Source organism: Nymphaea colorata, chromosome 8 (assembly GCF_008831285.2).
Source record: "Nymphaea colorata isolate Beijing-Zhang1983 chromosome 8, ASM883128v2, whole genome shotgun sequence".
Classification (NCBI taxonomy): Eukaryota; Viridiplantae; Streptophyta; class Magnoliopsida; order Nymphaeales; family Nymphaeaceae; genus Nymphaea; species Nymphaea colorata.
This window is the reverse complement of record NC_045145.1, coordinates 12,718,189-12,739,831: the sequence shown is the minus strand read 5'-3', so window position 1 is coordinate 12,739,831 and position 21,643 is coordinate 12,718,189. Positions and strand designations below refer to the sequence as shown.

Sequence of the window (21,643 nt, the reverse complement as noted above, 5' to 3'; positions counted from 1 at the left end):
GTTTGAGTACACGTTATTTAAAAGGCCTCTCTCTCCCTTTCTCAACTTTCCTTTTCCTCTAGTACCAGCCCACTTGCAATTGCTACCCTCTTTCTTTTTATTTTTTTATTCTCTTTCTTTTCTTTCTTTAATTTTTTATGAACTTTTATTTAAATATTTCTCAAATTGAATTGTGTTCTCTGTTATGTTTAACATATTTTAGAAAATACAATTTTTTTCCATTCGATTATTGTTTTCATATTATTAATCAGCTATATTTTTATCATTTTAATGGTTTTTCTTTGCACATTTTCATTATTTTTATTAATATGTATGATATATATCACTATTCTTATCTTGCAACTTAAGCTTCAATTTTTTAGGGGGTGTTTGGATGCCCAAAAGTTTGGTTTTACAAAAACCAAATCTGTTAATGGGTTTTCAAAACTTGATTTATTTTTTTGGGTGATACACCTAAAACTTGGTTTTTTTATTAATAACGTGAAGAGGTCAGTCTTCTCATTTCCTTGTGCAAAAACAGGTTTTGTCAAATTGGATTTCCTCAAACACAATTTTAAATGGCACCCAAACACTCCTAAAAACCTGATTTTGAAGGTCAAAACGGGATTTTACCTTTAAAACCTGGTTTTGGAGTGTCATTCAAAAACTCACTTAAACCGAGATCTTCGCTGCTGATAACAAGCTTCTCGAATGATTTAATAACATTGAACGCGGGCGTGTTCTTATAAGAACTGGAAATCGCAAGAACAGGAAATCGGACCTTCATAGAGCGTGGTTTTATTTTGGAGTGAGGGCCTAAGATGGTCCGCGTTCCGGCGCCAGATTACCCTCCACTGGCAGACTTGCTGATGAGCCTGCCGACACTATCCAGCCATCACCGGCCGCGCTGGAACCAGCCTTCTGTAGAAATACTGGAACAGGACCCACGTGGCCATCCCCCGCCAACGTCGCTTTCCATGAGCAAGTCACGTTGGCCGTGACCGTCCATCTTCCTCAATCTACGATGCTCGCCTTCTTCTATCTCAGCCACATTTTTTTGTTTTGCCAACAAGCGGGTCCCACCCATGTTGAATTCTTTAGAAAAATTAGAGATCCTGCCCAATGACATCACTCTAACAAATTTTTTTTTCTTCTTATTTTATTTCATATTTTTAATGAAATAAATGCCTTTGCCGACGCATGCCAAATTCCATAAAATGGTTCTAAATTGTGATGTTTATGTCCAAAACGGTGACAATAAATTGATGATAACTAAATAATTGTGGAAAAAAATATTATATTATATTTGGTTCTCAACTACTATGTTTGGTGTTACAGTGAAATAAGTATATTATATTGTTAATTATTAAGCTGCCCTTTTACATAAACTTAAGGCTCTCCAATTTAATGTAAGCAATGAATGCTATCAAAGCGTAGAGAATATACACAAAGTTGGTTCTTTGGCGTTTTATACTGAATCCCTTGTCTTACATATTTAGCTGATAGGGTCCGGACCATTTATACCCATTATTCTGTCTTTCCATCTTGTTTTTGTGTTTGTATGTGTTCAAGCTCGTGTTTGTGTTGCGGAAAACGATAGCACCAAGAACAACATATAGAAGAGTTTAGGCAACAAAATGCCAATGTTGAGATTCGATTCAAGGTCTTCAACTTGAAACCCTTGTTTTTGGACTTTATTTGGGAGGAAACTGGCTTGGACTGAGAGACTTTGTCGCTCACGAAGAGCATAAAAACCTTGAAGGCTATCTTTTCACACCTCAAAGTCCTAGCATGTGCTAGCTTTCACAAATGGCCGATAACATTTGACTAGCCGCCTATTAACTGACTACATTTCCCTTCTATCCCAAGAGTTTTTTTCACACTACCCCTACTTTGTGGGAAAAAAGCTTGGGATCTAAAAGGTGCTAAAGAGAGTTGGAGTGGTTCAACAACAACAATTAAGATTCCAATTTTGTTGCTTCATATCTTTAAGGTTCAGTATTGCTTTGAAACTTGAATGCTGGATAGTATATCCATCAATTAAAGTGTCGTGCATCTATTGTTTGCAGTTTAAAAAAATAGTGCTTGAAAACATCAAACTAAGGACCAAACCCATCAGAATCAACATAACACGCAAATCCCTTATTATACACCTGCTTGGTTATTGATAGAGTGAATAGATCTGCCATTTCTTGAAATCTCTCTTGCGACATGTGTTTCACATAAATCACATAATGAGTTTTTGTTCAAGAATGAGATCTTATTAGAACTATCCTTATCCGGTTCATCTTTCGGAACCATATCACATCCATGGTCCGATGAAATATGATGAATTGAGATGGTGTTTTATAAATAAGTAATTATCTTGAATATATCAACCATTTCTTTTTTTTTCGGTCGCCAAAGACCCTTTATTCTAACCAGCAACACTATTATGTTGGGAATTCACTTGGCTATAAACCATCTTCGGCTGCGGTCTTACACAAGTCCCTTACAGTCCATGCATCAAAATCAGATGTAAATGTCCTGAGAGATTGAGAAAGTAAGTTTGAGATAATCCTGGATAAAAATTTGCACTTCGCCGCTCGCGTCTCGCAGGACTCAGAAAAAGGTAGTGTTCATTAGGAAGGCTTCATGGTACCGACGCTTCTGTCGGTGCCGGAGGCAGGAAGGGTATTCTGGTAAAAAGGTCGAAGACAAATGAAAAAGAAAAATAATTTTTATAGAGCAAATAGAAACGAGCGATACAGCTAAATATTATTTAAATAAAAGTCAGAGAAGGAAATGAAAATTGAGAGGAAATTAGAAAGACAGGAAAAAAAAGTGATGCCTGCAATAAGAAAAAAGGAAAGCGTGTTAAGGTTGCTCCTCTTAGATCTGAACTTAAGATCTCGAAGCCATCTCTCTGGCGTGAACTGGAGTCGAGAGAGAGAGAGAGAGAGAGAGAGAGAGAGAGAGAGGGGAAAAGAAGGGGCCATTCCCTCTCTCCTATCTGCGCCATCTTGGTTAACGGAGAAGGGAAGGAATCAAAATGAAGCTCCCCACCATCTTCAGTCTCACTGTCTTTGTTCTGCTGCTTGGCTTCACTATCACTCCTGCAGGTGACTGCCCAATTCCTATGTTTTATGGATTGGCTTTATTTAGATTGTTTTGCAATCTGGTTGTTCTTCCGTTTTCCTTTTTTTAGACTCGGATCTCATGGTGGTTGGTTCTTTTCTGTTTCTTAGGTGGGTAATCAATGGATTTCAAAGAGAGAGTGTGTGCTTTCTTTCTCCTCCTCGTGGAGTTTCTTTTTGGTGTCGAATTGGTAGATGGGGTAGGGTGGGTTGTGGATTCTTAGTGGAAGGGCTAGCATTTGGATTTTAGAAAGGAGATCTAGGGATTCCTGGGATGAAACCTCGGATAGTCGTCCGAGACTGTGGAGAAGACACTTTCTGATTAACGCGAAGTTCTTCTTAAAAGACGCTTTAGTCAACCTTTTGAGTAATTATTGTAGCATAATTTCGGAATATGGTGGTCTGAAGTTGTTCAAAACTTCTTATTTCCACTGAGATTTGTGGGAGAGATTTCATGCCGTCCAACTTCTGAAAAATTTTCTGTCTCCTTTTATTTTTATAGGAAATCTGGTTTTTCCCGATTGGGAGGTATCTGAGAGTGCCTTTTTCTTTTCTTTCTTCTTCTCCCCCCTGCTCATTTGTGACGGTGACAAATTAAGAACAATAGAAAATCAAGTTGGCTAAGGATGTCAACTACAGATCCAAACGATTTTAGAAAACCAAGATCAGAAGCTGGAACTTTACTGCAATTGGTATGGAGGAGTAGCTTACTGAGAGGTTTAAAATGGTGGACTTTGCTTGTTGGTGGGAACTGATCTGTTTTCTGCTTTAGTTTCCAGCATGTTGTATGGAAGATCTGGTCTGTGAATCAATCATTTTGTTCATTTTCCACCCTTTTTTACAAATACCGTCTTTTGAATGCAGATGCTTACGATCCGCTTGATCCAAATGGGAACATCACAATAAAGTGGGATATTACACAGTGGACAGCAGATGGATATGTAGTAAGTCTACAGGACTAAACCACTTTCTTCTTCCCACTCTGTTTCGCTTTTTTTACATGGTATATAAAGAACAGATAGTAAAAAAACTACCTTTCCAATTTCATGTATTGCTATGATGTTGTAGTTTGATTTCAGTGATGCTCATCTAGATTTCCCATTTCCTAATAGATTTTTTATCAAATGTCATGGCCAACAGGCAACTGTCACGATTTTCAATTTCCAACAATACCGCCATATTCAGGCCCCTGGATGGACACTTGGGTGGACATGGGCAAAGAAGGAGGTGATCTGGAACATGGTTGGTGCTCAAACTACTGATCAGGGAGACTGCTCAAAATTCAAAGGAAACATTCCGCATTGCTGTAAAAAAGATCCCACTGTTGTTGATCTCTTACCAGGAACACCTTACAACCAGCAGGTGGCTAACTGCTGTAGAGGCGGTGTGATTAACTCAATGGTTCAGGATCCATCTGCTTCAGTTAGTTCGTTTCTGATAGCTGTTGGTTCTTCCGGAACTAGCAACAAGACTGTTAAACTTCCTAAGAATTACACACTCAATGCACCTGGCCCTGGATATACTTGTGGTCCTGCAAAGAAAGGGAAGCCCAGTGAGTTCTTCACAGCAGATGGAAGACGAAAAACTCGAGCTCTTAGTAAGTTATTTTATCCACAACAAAATGTCTACAAGTACAAATGCTCTTTTGAATCCAAGTTTGGAACTTGTTCATCATATATTTTTCTTTGGTGCGTTCTTGTTATCTTAATATGAACTAATTTTGGTGACCTTCAATATTCTGCAGTGACATGGAACGTTACATGTACATATTCTCAATTCTTAGCTCAGAGGACCCCCACATGTTGCGTATCACTATCTTCCTTCTACAACGATACCATTGTTCCTTGCCCAACCTGTACATGTGGCTGCCAAAACAATATAACTAATCCTGGAAGCTGTGTAATGTATGCATTGGTGTATCTGCTGGTCTTTTGTATGTTGATTGATTTTGTAACTGTGGGAGCTGATATTTGTCATGTACCTTCCAAACAGGGGGGATTCACCATATTTAGCTTCCGCAGTTGCAAGTGGAGGAAAGAATAACTACAATCCACTGGTTCAGTGTACCAGTCATATGTGTCCTGTCAGGATTCATTGGCATGTTAAGCTGAATTACAAGGAATATTGGCGAGTGAAAATTACAGTGACCAACTTCAACTACAGGATGAATTACACACAGTGGAACCTTGTTGTCCAGCACCCAAATTTTGATAATCTCACTCAGATTTTCAGCTTCAATTACAAGTCACTCTCTCCATACGGACCATTAAGTAAGTTGATAAGTTATTTTTTTATGAATTCCCTTGATGCTCTATGTTCAGGCTTACTCGATTGTTATGAAAATGCCACTTACAAAAGTAGTTGTTCTGTCCATAGCCTATAGTAGTCTATGAGCAGGAGATTAGGTAAAGTGGAATCTTAAGATGAATTCTTTACTACTTACTTCCATGTGGCAAAGCTGGAATTTGATGGCAAAGTTTGTGAGATATGTGAATAGGCATTGATGATTTATTTAAGGTGGCTTGTATTGAACTCCATTTATGTTAATCTTTTTTCTCTATATTTTCTCAACTTAATAAATGCTTTAAAACATACCAGTGCATTAAAAATTCTATCGTCCATTTTTACCTATGATGACATCATATGTTTTTCCATGTTAGATATCCCTACTCATGCTTTTCATCTACTGTTTGTTCTATATTGACTTGTTCCCATATGGTGTAGGTTTTTTTTTTCCTGGTTATGGTTTGTTCATCTTTTTTTCATTTGCCATTCTCCATTTACCTTTTTTTTATTCTAGATGACACGGCCATGCTTTGGGGGGTCAAGTACTACAATGACCTCCTTATGGCTGCTGGACCACTTGGGAATGTGCAATCAGAGCTGCTTTTCCAGAAGGACCTCTCCACATTTACATTCAAGCAGGGATGGGCTTTCCCGCGGCGAATTTACTTCAATGGTGACAATTGTGTCTTGCCATCACCTGATAACTACCCGTGGTTACCGAATTCCAGTCCTCACCGAAGAGCTTTCTCAATTTTCCAGATAATCACAACCGCTTTAGCATTCTTGTTATCCTTTATGTGGATTTGATTTTTTCAACCAGTTACCATTGGTTGCGATTGAGCTTCAGTTGCATTCCTCAAAGGATGGTGGAGAATTTGCATTTGGACACGGTTAGTCTTCAGCCGAAAAGTCAGGCTAAGGTGTGCATTGCCGAAATATCCGTGCATTATGCAGGTCAAAATTTGTCACTTGCAAGTGTCTGGTTGAAGAAATCCACTATCTCTTGCAATACAGTTAAGGGTAGATTATTGTTTTGGTCTTGTGAGGGTAATAGTCTAGTGTACAATATTTATTTCATTGTCAGAGAAGCAAACTACTGTTGCCTTATTTTGTGAAGTTGTAATAAGCATTATTCATGAACTTGCACCTCTGTCTTATACAGGCTGCTCCTTCTTGTATTACGATAAAAAGGAAAGGACAAATAGAATTTTGAGCCATTTAACATCAAATATCTATTTTATCACTCTATCTTCATGGAAAACTGACCTGTTAAGAGTATGTCTTAACTGTGTTTCAGAACATAATCTGCGGTGTCTTATACAGGTTACACTATACCTCTTTATATTATGATTAAAAAGAAAAGATCAGTAGAATTCTGAGCCGTTCAGAGTTACAAATTTGTTTTATCACTCACGTTTGATATAGAAATACCTATAGAACAGGGCACAATTGTTTATATTTTGATCGTGTTTTGAAGGTTGGTCTGTTTGAATGAAGGATACTCCTCCAGTGATCTACATACACCATGGACAAAATGCTCTGGTGGCTCGTGTATGCACCTCGAGATAAAAATGTTGTTCAGAAAAGCTACAGTTAATATTACCCATTTTTTTCAGGTTATTTACACATATATGAGACTGTATCCTGATGTCCTAGTCTTACACTATCCTTCATGTCATACCATTTCAGCACAATTCTGTCGGGTGCCTTGGTGGCATTGTTGTGTGACAAATTCTTCGGACAAAGAGATATATGGCATAACATCCTTGTTATTTTTCGACTTGTAAAAAGAGATGTGAATTGTGTGATATAGCATGTACTTAACAGGATTAAACTTCTTATCCACCGAGTATGAACTTACAGAACCACACAGAGAAGAGGCTTGTAATCAGGACCAAGCCACAGCAGAGAAGAACCAAGCCCTGCGACTTGTTTAGGTTAGAAGCTGAACCTCTAAGTTAATTAGTTGGTCGTTGTTGATTATTGTTACCAGTTTCAATTTTCTCAATAAGAAAAACCATTGAAAAAAAAAAATTGTAACTGTTAACTACGATCTGCCTGTGCGGGTAGTTCTGATGGTTTGGTTTTACTTGTCAATGAACGCAGATTACTGCATGTTCTGCATGCATTGAGACAGCGGCGTATTATCATTCCTTGGCAAGAATTTGGTAACTCTCTCCTGTTAGGATCCGATCTTTCTAAGATCTCAGATAATTGTCAAATATCCATTATGTTGGGCGGTGCGCGCGTGAATCTACTTTGTCATGTCCCCGGACCCCAGCTACTTTTTCAGTGTTTTTTTTTTGCTAGGAAATTAGAGAAAAAGCTAGACAGGCTTACTTGGTGCAGTTGCCATCTTCTGGATCAGGAAGCAAGCAATTTGAGCTCCTTCATGCAGTATCCTCTGTTTGCACGTCCAGGTTTCATCTCACGCAACTTGAAATTCTTTTCGAGTGTTCCATGCAACTTGAACTGCAGAAACAGCATTCGTTTCGTTGGATAAACCGTCTTTGTCAAATTGGTAAATTTCAGATTTCGTGGAGTATTAGTAATGAGGTCCACAACCATTGGCTTCTCTTTGCAGCAGTCTGATATATTTCCCTGGAAATGAGAGTAGTTCTACCAATCTTGTCCCTGTAGAGCCACAACTCACCTGATCACTGTCCAACTGAGGTCATTATAGCTGGATAGGTTTGAAATTTTACATATTTAGAACTGTTTGGGGGAAACCAAAGTATCAGCAGAACAGTGAACTTATTATTTCCATTTATGCTTGCAATGCTAATGACATGGTGTTATGGCTACTGCCTCCATGTTTGTACAATGGGAAGATTTTGACTTCAATAAGTGCATACTCGAATATCTATTTCTCGCCCATAGTCACAAGGATTTATATTTCAGTATCTATGAACTGTATGAAGGTTCAGTACATGTTACTGCAAGTAAAAAGACAGGCGAGGCTGATACATACCCACAAGATCTGTGCCCATGGGAGGTCCCGCTCCATGCAATACATGCCATTTTTATCCAATTTCTTGAGAAGCGATATGCAGCTCCTGAACTATTACTGTCAAACTATGAACTTACCAAGATTTTACCTGCTGTTATAGCACTGAATGCCAGTTTCAAAGATGGCAATAACGGATAACCAAATATTGAAAAGGACAGAGCGGAAGCCATGAACACCACCTTTTACATCATTGTATTACCCAATGCAAGTAGGAACGACTATCAGTAACCTCACCAGGCGCTCGCAGATTTTCCGGCTTACAGAAGTGGTGGAGGAACAATTATGTAATCCATATTATCAAGTGAAGGGATACATATCTTGGGATTCTTATTCCAGAAGAAGGAACGAGTAGGTTGATGCTGTATCCCAGATGTACCAACATTGGTGGGGATGTCAACGGATTAGATTCGGATCGGATACATTTTCAACCATATCCGTTTTTTCGGATATTCATATATTCGGATTTGGATTCGAATTCGAATTCGGATAAAACAAAGTCATATCCAAATCTGAATCCGAAATCCGATTTTACAATCCGAATCCGAATCCGAATTTTGAACCGGATTTTGCCATTTTCAAGTATTAGATAGAGGATATTTGTCTAAAACTGAATCTGATCCGAATCCGTATCCGAATCCGATCCGATATTCATGTATATCCGAATCCGAATCCGATCGGATGTCATTTATTAAATCCGAATTCGATCTGATTTCTTAATTGGATATTAAATTTTTATCCATATCCGATTTTTTCGGATTAGATCGGTCGGATATCCGATTCAAATCGGATATATTGACATCCCTACTAGTTGGTGTTGAAAAGAAACTGCAACTAACTGACATATTCGTTTTCACTGTTACGGACTTACGGTCACTCTGTTCTCAGATTTCCCTTTGCCTGAGATTGAAGCAGTGTTGGAAGAGAGAGAAAGATGTTTAAATGCTGAATTATAATGAGCATCTAAACTTGTAGATATTTATTTTGATTATTTACAAATATACAGAAAAAGTAAATAACAAAAAGCCACTTAAATTGAACTATGAAATATGCATTTACATGGAAACATTTGCAATTATGTTTTGCTTTGTTATTTCACAGAAATTTAGGTGTCATTACGTACCTGTGTACCGACACGGTAATATACACCTACTCATATGACTTATACATTATTATTGACTATGTTTCTTGATATTAAGTTTAGAAACATGGTTATATTTGAACTTGACAAAAAACTTCAAACAAGGTTCGAACCACATGCAACTCTAGGTGCCCCCTCTTGTCACTAAAAGTTAAGTCTTCATGTTGCTTTAGCTTTAAGACCAAAAAAAAAAAAAAAAAAAAGTCTTAAGAATTGGAACATTAGACCTTCAACTTAGAAATTTCAACTCAATTGGCACAGGTACGAATGAGCCCACAGAAATTTGTTTCTATTCAGTCAGATATTCTAGAAAGGGCATGATCTTCCAACTCAAAATACATTCTTCAATTCCAAATTCTAATAAATTAAATTAATCACCTTATTGAGTAATCGATAAACACCTGACCACTTGGGCAAGAAACAATAATCAGATCACTTAAATTTGCCTAGAACATTATTTTAAACAATATGTGAATATCCAAGTGTGTTAATAAACACTGTTTTCATATAAATTATGTTTTACTTTAAGTTATTTTTGTAAAAACAATTGATTTTTCTACTGTCATAATTTTGATACATTAAGAGCCGTTCATTTTTTTATTATTAAAAACATCATTAAAATAAAAAAAGAGACTAATTTAGGAGATGTTTATTATCAGATCACTCTTATGTTACATCTATAAGGCTAGATTACAAAAAACATTTTAATAATTAATTTAATGTGTTTGGTTTTTGTGGCTTACCAAGGTGGTAAGGTATTTACCAAATTCTAAGTGAATGAACCTCAAGGGGATAACATAACTGGACAGTAAGGTCTCCCACAATCAAGGGACCTGATTGAATCTTGTGGTTGCTGCCATGCACTTGTCTAGGCTGAAAACAATGGCTATCATGATGCCCGAGTTGAATGTTGGAGGCGTAGGGTCAGGGGAGGAGTCAGGATTTTTTGGAGGCGTAGGGGAAGGGGCGGAGTCAGGATTTTTTTCAGGGACGGACTGACAGTTCAACCTCTGGATCTGGATAGGGCCAAATTGAATTTAAATCCAAAAAAATACACAGTTCAACTAAAAAATTATATTTTGTTCAATGTAATTTTTTTTTCATTGGCTAGGGTGGGGTCATGGCCTAGCCCCAAAGTTAGCAGTTCATGAGATCATGTTGCTATTCCTAATTTTTATTTTTAAGGTTGTGTCTTAGTCTGGGTTAACACAGTAGGCTGGACCTTGGTTCTCACGCTGTGGATCATGTTTCAAATCCTATGGGTGTCATTTATTATGCAAGCCTTTGTTATAAATATACAATCTGGAGTGGGGCAGGGGAAGTATACTTGGAAAAAGAAAAAACAAAATGATTGTTGCTCCCAAGAGGGTCCTCTTAGGTCTGAGTTTCTCTCTTCCTTTGAACATCTTTAAAAAAAGAAATTCTGATATTGGCCAGCTCACCTGACAGCAACCTCAAACAGATTCAAGCCAAACAGAACTCTAGCTCTTTAAGTCTTCAATTTATTTATTTTTTTCTTTCTTTTCCCATTCTTTGTGTTGTTTCCAGGCTGTATGTGGCAGATTGGAGAACAGCCATATTCAAAATATAATATGCCAACATATGATTATAAACAAATGTTTGTGTTTGGACTTTCTTGAAGAGTCGCATTCTATTTTGTTTAGACTTTTCTCACTAAACGCAGGCGAGCTCAGTAGGCGATAATGAAACCTCCATGTTCATTATTTTATAAAAAATGAAAAGTTGTCTTTAACAGCTTCTTCTCTTCTTCTTTTTAAGGGTGTATTTGTTTCACCATGGATATGAGGTCCACGGCAAGGGCGGAGCCAAGGGGGCTACTGCAGGAGCTACGGTCCCACCTCAAAAAAGTTTTACATGTAAATTTTAAAAAATTTTACTTGACCTATATAAAATTTTGAAAAAATGATATTTCGACCCCTGTCAAAATTTAGAAACTTTAATTTGACCCCTCTTTATGAAAAATTTCTGACTCTGCCCTTGATCCACAGTGATCTTTCAAAACTATGGATGTAAGGTAGAGACCCTCCATTTGACCTTAGATCCATGGTGATCTTAACCAGGATCTCAGATCCTTGGACTTAAGGTTAGACACCTCCCATCCAACCTTGGATCTACAGTTTTTTTATATGTAATGTGGATTTAAGATCTATGTTACTAAGATCCTCAGTTTAAATGAATTTTACAGTGCATACCTTCTAACGCAATCTCGGATCTCAGACTTGAAACGACTATCAAACACTACCTTAATGTGAGGTCATATTTCGAGCTCAACTTGTTTGACTTGACTCACCTATTACACAAGTCAAACTTGATTTCTAATGTCTGGTCATATTTCGAGCTCAACTTGTTTGACTTGACTCACCTATTACACAAGTCAAGCTTGATTTCTACTCAGTGGCAGTGACAGAATGATAGGGTATTGGCTAAGAGGCACTAATTAAAAAAAATCAAATATATATCAAAATGATTGAAAAACTCCACATATATAAATAAGTAAATGCTCAAAAAGGCTCCTTATGTACAAATATGCAATAGAGGAATCTTGTAGAATTGTATAGACAACAACTGGTTACTCAAGCCCATACGTGGCTCCGCCCCTTGTCTATGACCGTGTTTGTGACGGAGCTTGGGACATAACCTTCTTCAAGTTGGATCATGTTACAATATTTAATTAAAAAAAAAACTTGTAAGTCACTAAGCAAATACTGAACAGTGTTTCTTTCACTTCCATTTTAATAGGGCCTGTTTGATGGGCAAGATATTTTCTGTAGCATTGGAAATAAAATTCAAAATTTAAAAAAAATTTCTTGCTTATCAAACTTGGGATGGAAAAACTTACCGTTGGGGTTGGTTTTCAGAATTTTTTTTCTGAAAATTTCATTCTATGTGGAAAAAAAGTTTCAGGATGAAAAAAGTAACCGTTGGGTTCTCAAAATAGTGGTTAATCCAATGACTATCTTTTTTCATCTTTCATTCATATCAAATTGAGAAATTTATTTCCTAAAATATAAACCCAAGTCCAGGAAACACAAAGAGGTTTTGGAAATCTGGATTTTGTTTTCATTTCTTCAATTCAAAGTTTTTGAAAACTTCTTTTCAATTCCATATTTCCAATACGTCAAACGGCCTCCCAGCAAAATTTGAGTTGCAGCCACCAATTAATTAAACACATCTTAGTCAGGCAAAAGTTGGATATTTGTTTTAAGTAAGCCAAGCTGGCTTGTCTGACAACCTTAGATCGCAACTCAAGAAAGGGGAAAAAGGGCTCATGAACAAAATAGTTCTAATTTTTTAGGCTTTTTAAATTAGACATAGAGGAGTATGCTGCTGCCTAATTTGTACTCTCAACTTTACTGTCGACATCAAGTCCTCTCTCTCTCTCTCTCTCTCTCTCTCTCTATATATATATATATATACATGAAATTTGAATGACTATATACATAAAAATTAAATGATGACTGTAGCGTCACCCAACCCTCTAATCAAGGTACCCTTGTACCCCTCCCATCGTTGGGCCTCCAACGAGACGAGAGCTGAGGCAAGTTCTTTTAGTTTTGCGTTCGGACTGATAGATAATATTGCAAGACTAAGCTATGGTTGTGTCAAGTTGGCTTGGCCCGGCAGTTTGTGCCAGTGCATTATGGTTGGCTGATCACGGGGTCGAGCGACATGGGCATTTGGGCCCTTAGCCCTCTCACTACAAATGATATTTTACAGTCTACTTGGTGTGAGAAAGCTGCCGAAGGCAAAGGGGGCTCAGCAATTGCATGTCAAAAGATGACATTATATTGCTCTACATAATGAGTTACAGTGATTTAAGTCGAACAAGAACGGTGGGAGAAAGATTAGTGTTGTAAGCACCATTAGATTGAAATTGGAAAGAGACTCAGGAGGAAGAGGAAGCCTTGTAGAGACAAAAAATGAGAAACAAATGGCCTATTGGTGGCCATCGTCATAATTGTCTTCAAGCTTCCCTTTTATGATGTTTGAGGAACATTGAAACAAATGGCCTATTGAAGACTCATTTCCTTGTGCAATTATGTACGTAAGTTCAAGACCAAAGATCATCACTAAGCACATCAAAATCATCTCAAATCATATTGTTGCTAATTATTAGGAAACATTTCTACCCTCAAGATGACATTTTCCTTGCCCATGAAGTACGCAGTCGGTGTTTAATAATTGGGCATCTTGTTCATGAAACTCTATATGGCCAATGCTTATGACCAAGTTAGCTGGGATTTTTTCTTTTTTCATTCTTTTATTTCTAGTATTGCATCTCTTGTCCGTTCAAAAGCCTTAGATCAGACGTTCTTAGTGCAATTATTCCTCAAGACAAGGAATGGTACTACACTTGCAAACCATAGAAATCTCACCATCTCAACCCAACAGGATGAACTCTGCTTCAACTGGAAGCTAGTGAACACATTAAAGTAGTAATGTATTTTGGAGATTATTAGGAGCAAATTCAACCAGAAGAAGGCAGCTCCTGATCTCGAACTACATGGAGAAATTTCATTGCCAGCGAAGAATGATGTCTGATCTGTGACAAGCTTCAATATTGTTGGAATTCAGCTGGAGAATTGTTGTATAATGTCCAATCTCCAGATAGTGACATATATTTATTTCCTTTTTTTTTTTAAAGCATGAGAGCTGATACCTAAGAAATTTTGGAGAAGCTAGCGGGCAACCTTGGATGTCGGAAATTAAATGGAAAATTTCCTCTTAATTCAAGAACAAGTGGTTATGAATCTTTTCACTCAAGCATTTTTGTGATAATCTGAAGCTTACAGAGCAAGATAATTCATCAAGATCATGAAATTGAAAAAGGAAGCTCGTTTCAATCATCCAAGAATACACTGCGGACATCATGGAGTAGAACTGCTGGTTACAATGGGGAATCATTACCATACTTGGAGGAGTTTTAAAGTAGGAATGCTTGGAGTTTAGATTTTCTTTGTCTTAGAAGGTGGTAAAAGAAAGGCTATTTTTACTATTCAACAACGGACACAATAGGAATAGTGAATCGGGTTAAGTCCTCAGGCCTGAACTTCAAATGTTGTGAAGGGGATCTAGAAGTGGCATCACTCTATACTACTTCAATGTAGAATAGTATCTCTCTTTCTTTTGGCACTAGAATAGAAATTATGGGGTCTTCCCCAGCAAGTTAACACTCTTCTCTCTCTCTCTCTCTCTCTCTCTCTGTCTCTCTCTGTCTCTTGCAAGGAAGCACAAATGGAAAATGGAATTGCAGTTTTATGGCTTTCCCAACTTCCTGGTCAGGTGAATGTCTTGGCTTCTCTCCCTCTCCTTCTCTTTTCCCAATTTCCTCCAAGCAAGAAACATGCAAAATTTCTAAGGCCTGGACTCTCTCCCTGTCAAGCAGCCTTTCATACTCTGCTGATAAAAATATAAAAAATCTACAAACCCCTGAAGATTTTGAACTGCTGGATTTTCTATTATTCAGAAAACCTTATCTGCAGATGTGGATAAAAGTGATCAGAGAACTGGTCTTTAGGCTTGAAACCATGAAACTCAAGTATAATTCTTTTTTTTTTTTTTATTAGAAGAGAAAAAGACTTAGATTGCGCAGTTTTTAGGATGTAGATGGAGATTTTAATGCAAAAAGATTCATAAATGATGCAATTGTTGTTGACAAACATGTTTCAAGTAGCTTGAGTACTGATGCAAACGAATGCCATTGACTAGTACTCAGATTGTTTCTTTTGGATAGGCCAACGTTCTAATAACTGATGCCAACGCTTTAATCACTGACTGCGCATCTGCAGACCTGGTTGGTGAAAGCCACTGAAGTACCCATTACTCACAGGGGAGCACATCCAGTTTGGACTTTGCTGCAAGGAACAATTCCTGCAAGATTTACCCCCACAGCTGCCCCCTTGCGACCCAGGTGAAGCTCTTGCACACTCTAATCAAGATAGACAAAACGAGAAATTGAAAATGCACCGTAAGTATATGACATCATTCTTAGCATACAAACTAGCAGGTTGAGGATCGAATCGAATGATGTAATAATCACATTTGAAACCAAAATCCTCTTCTGCTACCGAAATTCTGGGATCATCTTCAATTGAGAAAAGCTTTGCTAGGACAGTTACCTTCACCAATGGGTGGGTGGGGAATGACATCAGAAAAGATTTTTCATAAGCCTTCCTAATTATAAAGATGGGATCAGTCTGGCAGAGGAGTTCCTTCATCCTGTCACTTGCTGCAGCAGTTTAGCTCCGTGGACCAGAGACAAAAGATGTGTTTTTTTCGAAAAAAACAGGTTCCCATGATTATAGTAAGAATTAACTGAAATTTCATAGCACTTAGCCAGCAAACTTCATGCACGTGGATTTATTTCCTGCAACATCAACACATCCATCAATCTGGTCATTTTTTCCTATATACCTGTACCGTTCCTGTTGCATCATTCAAGTTCAGAGATAGCTACTTCCTCTTTAGTCAGCTGCTTTATTGCATGGCTAAGAATTTCCAATTGTGAAAGCCTGAATTCATTATTTGACATCAAATAAATGTTCTGGGCAATTGCACTCCATGCTTTACTAAGTGCAACAGAGAAGCTATATCAATTGTTCCATAATGAGATCAACCACCATCTTCTTTCATCTGTGACTTCATGTGCTGCTGTGGATAAACTATTGCAAATATTGATAGCAACCAGAAGTTGATTCTACATTGGGAGAGGTTTGTAGCTATCAAACCTATCAATATTTAGTGGACATCCTCGAAGGCGTGGCTTGAATCACTATCTAGGCAAAGAAGATGTACAGAAATCTTCAGCACCAAATTGAAGGAATTATTTCAGTTTGTTTTATAAAGAAATATAGATAAGGACATTACTAGGAACTCTGGTAAACTACGAAAGGACATTCTATGATAGTATAACAAATTAAGTGAAAGTCACTAGCAGCAAAACGAAACTATGGAAGCCGATAAAACCAGACCTGACATTATCATGAAGTTTGTAATGTCAGTCCTTTTTCAGTCTGTGACGTTTAAGCCAAGAAAGATCAGTCAGCCACCAAGTGCGGTCTGATTATCTAAGATCATACCGCTAAACGGAAAGGAGGATGCCTCACATTTCACCATCAGGCATTCATTTTCTATGATTATCAATTTAAACTATTTCTCAAAAGGTACCAAGAGAGCTACATGAACATCTTGACCATACATAGCTGAAGATACTCAATTAGACAACAACAAAAACAACTTAGACATGCTAAGAAGAACCAGTAAACATAAGATCTAAATGCTGTTCTAATGTTTCTGTCCTATCAATAGAAACTAGCAGAAATTTTATAGAAAACAAGCAATAACATAAAAAGAGGAGAAAAAGAAGTGAAGACTAATTTCCAGAAGTTAACATCTTGCTCATTTTTTCATCTCAAACAAGTCAAAAGGGCCTCTGATGGTAAATACTTGGATACAAAGTGTGCAACTTGTCTTGCATTTTAAACAAACAAGACATGCTTAACACTATTAAGCACTAAAAGCCGAACAAACTAGCTGTTCTGTTGTAGAACCTCAGCCTCTGCCATCGCCATTGGGTCATTCTTCACTTCTGGTTCTTCTTTCTCACCTTCCCGCTCCTCAGCCAGCTTTTTTCTTCTTGCTTCCTCTGCAGCTCTCAAAGCAGCATGGTTTTCAGCTTCTAACTTTTTCATCTCTTCCTCTCTTTGCTGGCGCTCGAACCAAGTATCAGCATCTGCCCAAACTGAAAAAGCAAACACACATAAAATTTAGTACTTGGATCAAACTATCCTCTGCATTGATTACAAACAATCTGTCATAACATTTCTTTCAACCATCTTGATTTCTAACAAAAATAATGTCAACAAAAGTGGCATGTAGTTTACAATTGAACCAGGGGAAGAAATTCCAAGTAGAAAAAAGGAAGAGGGAGCAATTTAATTTCTCACAAACCTGTATAAAAGAACAGATCAATATGACATATGCTCAGTCCTATTGTTGCAGGAGGAACACCAAATTGTAAAATAAGAAAATAAGAAACTACTAATGAAGACTATCTTGGATCAAACAGAGAGAAAATCAGGAATAATAGAAGAACAAACAAATAAAAAAAGATAAAAAAGGCAACTAAATATGCACAACATAATGCTACTAGCACCACCATTGAAAAGGAAAGATTAGACAAACTTCACAATGAAAAAAATGAGCAATCATATAATGAATTACATAAGCTGGAGATAATATCATAATACTCTTTTATCCAACTAAACCAAGAAAACAAACAATAAATAGAATGTCTTGCAGTTGGAAGATAACCAAATGAAGCAAGTAGCAGAAAAAGCAATGGGTTTGAAGGAAAAAAAAAAAAGCAAAGCCAAATTCAGGAAGTAGAAAACATATTTCAAATGATAAATTCACTAATCAATTATTATAAAATTTCATACTGGAAGAATCATCCCTTCTATTAGATAATTTAACTGGAGATAATCTCATAAGACTCTTTTATCCAACTAAACCAAGAAAACAAACAATAAATAGAATGTCTTTCAGTTGGAAGATAACCATATGAAGCAAGTAGCAGCAAAAGCAATGGTTTTCAAGGAAAAAAAAAAGCAAAGCCAAATTCAAGAAGTAGAAAACATATTTCAAATGATAAATTCACTAAATCAATTATTATAAAATTTCATATTGGAAGAATCATCCCTTCTACTAGATAATTAAACTGGAGATAATCTCGTAATTCTCTTTTATCCAACTAAACCAAGAAAACAAACAATAAATAGAATGTCTTGCAGTTGAAAGATAACCATATGAAGCAAGTAGCAGAAAAAAACAATGGTTTTGAAGGGAAAAAAGGCCAAAGCCAAATTCAAGAAGTAGAAAACATATTTCAAACGATAAATTCACTAAATCAATTATTATAAAAATTTAATATTGGAAGAATCATCCCTTCTATCATCTAATCAAATAGAAACACCAAGGACCAACGGGAACTGAATTAGCAAATGGCAGCACCAACCAATTAAGTGAGGTCAATGACTGATGTATTCTACTGTGATAACTAGCCAACCAGCACAGGAAGAATGTAGAAACCTAACCCTCATATAACAAGAACATCGTAACAAAGATGCCTTTTCAAACTCAATTATATAGACATCAGGACAAATCACAACATGGAAGACCATCAAAACACCTCAACGAATCAGTAAAGGAAAATGGGAAAACTTACTAGGCTGAGAAGCCCAGCCCTGTTCACCACCCTTAATCCTGATGGGTTGTGCATAGTTCACAGTGAGGACCCTTCCATAGAGCTCAGCATTGTTCATGTTGTCCATTGCAGCAGCTGCATCCTCCTTCTCAAGGAAAGTAACAAACCCAAATGACCTGTGCTTCTGGGTCGCCTGATCTAATGGCGTCACCACATCCTTTATGTCACCAAAAGGTATGAATGCAGCGTGTAGAATTGCCTCGTTCACCTCTTCTGCAAGACCACCTATGACACCATGTACTTATGCATTTAGGCTACATATGCCACCACACATATGCATATACAAAACGACACCAATATATACATACTGCTACTACTACAACACTAGATACTACTACAAATGGGCAATTTCTGCTTAGATGCACATGCACCATAGGACCACTCATGTATGCATTCAGTCCTGTCCCATACATGATGACAGTATACACATATACACATATATACATATATGTTTCGCAATAAGAAAAAATATTCACATCTCTAAGACAGCTTCTTCATTTCAATTGTTTGTGATGAAGAAACAGAACGTTAGTTGGCTATTCCTAGTCCTACCTTTTTTTACCAAAGATGACAGAAGAAAAAAGGGAAGCAGCGATAAAGTAGCATGTAACTTTACAACCATATTGAAGTATGAACATATTTAAGGCGGGGAGTTTCAGGAAACACCACATGATACGCAAGGCAGCAAAATGCCGTTGAAGAAGACCATCATGTATTCTTCATCTGCATTAGGCAAGTCTCGGTGCACAAAAAGATATATGACAAGTGAATTTGCGTCTTCAATGCTCGATTTGACCTCTTATTTTGGTAAACTCAACGAATTTTGAAGAACTTATTCTTCAAGTAAGTGAAGGGAATCATGTACCTTCTGCCATTTGTAACATAAACTACAAAACGGCCTTTATCTTCGACTTTAGAGGCTTTTCTTTTGCTGCTGCTCTTGTAAACACTACCAAGTGAGATTTTCTTTCTCCCACTAGTCGCCCTTTTCCGCCACTTCCTAGCTATTTCTATCAGACTCCTTGTGCAGATCATTCTCAAATATGATGCTTCCAGGATACAGCTTAGACCTTATACAATTTTCCTACCCTCGATGCTTCACTGCCATTGCAAGATGCTAACCAATTAAGAAGATCATTAACGTTGTTCAAATGGTAAACCGAAGCTCAATCACTGAAGGCAATCAAGCTCTGGTAGCTGAACATTGGTATATATAAATTGAAGATAGGTTTCGTTTCCTGTTAATGTAAACAGAGAATTGGATTTGGGTTCTTCATTTTCTTCAAATTCAAGTGGGACCTAGTAAGCAGGTAGGGGACAACGCCACATGGCCAACATACGGGTTTGCTTTCAGCCATGGCAACGTAGGCGTAATCTTACTGTAAATGCATCAAATGAATGGACCTTTGAATTGGTATCCAATGATATCTCTTAACTCTATGTGGCCAATGCCAACCACATGTAACAAAATAGAAGCCCAATTTTTTATTGTGGTAAAATTACAGGTTGAGCCAAGAGCAAGAGGTTCAGTCATGGAGACCAACTAGGACAGAGCTAATACGAAATTAAGAATTCCACCAAGAAGCCGAGTCTCACAATAGCATCTAAAAATTTAAATGATGAAGGGTGCAAGCATTTGCATTAGAATCTCTTCAAGTTACTCTCGTTTAGCATGTTGATGCCTTGATAGCGTGTTCAGCTTTCACAAGACACAAGCCAACAAATTGTCCAATACTTGCACATGTGTGCCGCCGTGGTTGTTCCTACTCATAGGTTGGATAGCTTGCCACATGAATAAGAGCAAAATTCAAGGATGTAATCACGATTAGGGTAGCCATGGATGAAAATATGGATAACTGAAGGACAACAAATAATACCCAACTCAGAATTTTCACGAATATACGCGCATGATGCACCTATACAACAATATAAAAACGTACATGATATGGATTTGCATCCGCTTGTGCTTGAACTGTGAATCATAAACATCAAATACAACATCAAGGGAGCAAGAGGGCTTCTAATCTTGTAATTTGAAGAACCCAAAATATGGTTTGTGGATGTGTTTGTGCGTGTGGATATCTGGTGGGAAGGGAAGGCGTACCATACCTACATAGAGAGTTGTTTTCTGATGGGGTTCGACGGCCATTAGAGGGGCCTCTCAGTGGCGGAGGAACGGCGGGAGGGAACTGTAGAGCTGCCTTAATCTGCGCCGGAAAAGATTTATCTGTGCATCGCAGCTGCCCTTATATGAGACTCTCTCAGCACCAAATTTGTAATAAAGATTTTCGAACTCCCGCTCTCTCTCTCTCTCCCAATTTTCATTTGGCGGTCAATCTATTACAATCTTCCATGCGGTATTTCCATCGATGTGCTTAGGGGTCGAAATTTAGCAAGATTATCCTTTCGACAAAAGGGGGACTCCACTGGGGGCGGTGGTCATAACTAGTTTTGATGACCAAAATATTTTTATCGACATCTTAGAACAACTCGTACTCTACTCGAATTCTGTTCAATTAAATTCAATAATTTTGAATGAATCAAACTCTATTAATTTAATTAAAAACTTGAACTTATAAAAGAATAAAGTTGGAGTTATATGTACTAGACTCAATTAAACTGGAAAAAAACTCTTCAAGTTTTTTTTTTTTTTTATAATTTCTAAACTTAAACCTAAAGAAAGAGATCAGGTTAAATGAAGAGTTGGTAAAAGAGCTTAAATGGGTGGAGCTGGAAGCAGAACTCAGTCTATTAAGTCGAGCTCAAGTAAACCAATATATAAGTCAGTGGAGTCTGACTTGACTTGATGGAACTTGAGCTAGACTTGG

General features: G+C 37.4%; 2 protein-coding genes across 2 annotated transcripts; one reads left to right on the top strand and one right to left on the bottom strand.

The window, feature by feature from the left end:
* The first annotated feature begins 2,842 nt into the window (after window positions 1-2,842).
* LOC116259265 (COBRA-like protein 1) lies at window positions 2,843-6,527 on the top strand. Its single transcript, XM_031636987.2, has 6 exons — window positions 2,843-3,080; window positions 3,960-4,039; window positions 4,236-4,692; window positions 4,840-4,999; window positions 5,088-5,365; window positions 5,896-6,527. Exons 1-6 carry the CDS (start codon window positions 3,011-3,013, stop codon window positions 6,186-6,188), a joined length of 1,338 nt encoding a protein of 445 aa, XP_031492847.1. The 5' UTR covers window positions 2,843-3,010; the 3' UTR covers window positions 6,189-6,527.
* Window positions 6,528-16,916: 10,389 nt separating this feature from the next.
* Window positions 16,917-21,227, bottom strand: LOC116258479 (uncharacterized). The gene is made up of 3 exons (XM_031635644.2): window positions 20,925-21,227; window positions 18,777-19,040; window positions 16,917-17,291 (listed from the first exon to the last, which is right to left on the bottom strand). Exons 1-3 carry the CDS (start codon window positions 20,962-20,964, stop codon window positions 17,080-17,082), a joined length of 516 nt encoding a protein of 171 aa, XP_031491504.1. The 5' UTR covers window positions 20,965-21,227; the 3' UTR covers window positions 16,917-17,079.
* Window positions 21,228-21,643: the final 416 nt, after the last annotated feature.

Bases quoted from the DNA above. Each gene is read 5' to 3' on its own strand.
- LOC116259265 (XM_031636987.2), top strand. From the start codon at position 3,011: ATGAAGCTCCCCACCATCTTCAGTCTCACTGTCTTTGTTCTGCTGCTT. The intron at 4,693-4,839 runs GTAAGTTATTTT...AATATTCTGCAG, and splicing joins ACGAAAAACTCGAGCTCTTA to TGACATGGAACGTTACATGT. The intron at 5,366-5,895 runs GTAAGTTGATAA...TTTTTATTCTAG, and splicing joins CTCTCCATACGGACCATTAA to ATGACACGGCCATGCTTTGG.
- LOC116258479 (XM_031635644.2), bottom strand. From the start codon at position 20,964: ATGGCCGTCGAACCCCATCAGAAAACAACTCTCTATGTAG. The intron at 19,041-20,924 runs GTATGGTACGCC...ATGGTGTCATAG, and splicing joins GAAAACAACTCTCTATGTAG to GTGGTCTTGCAGAAGAGGTG. The intron at 17,292-18,776 runs GTAAGTTTTCCC...TTGCTTTTTCAG, and splicing joins GGGCTGGGCTTCTCAGCCTA to TTTGGGCAGATGCTGATACT.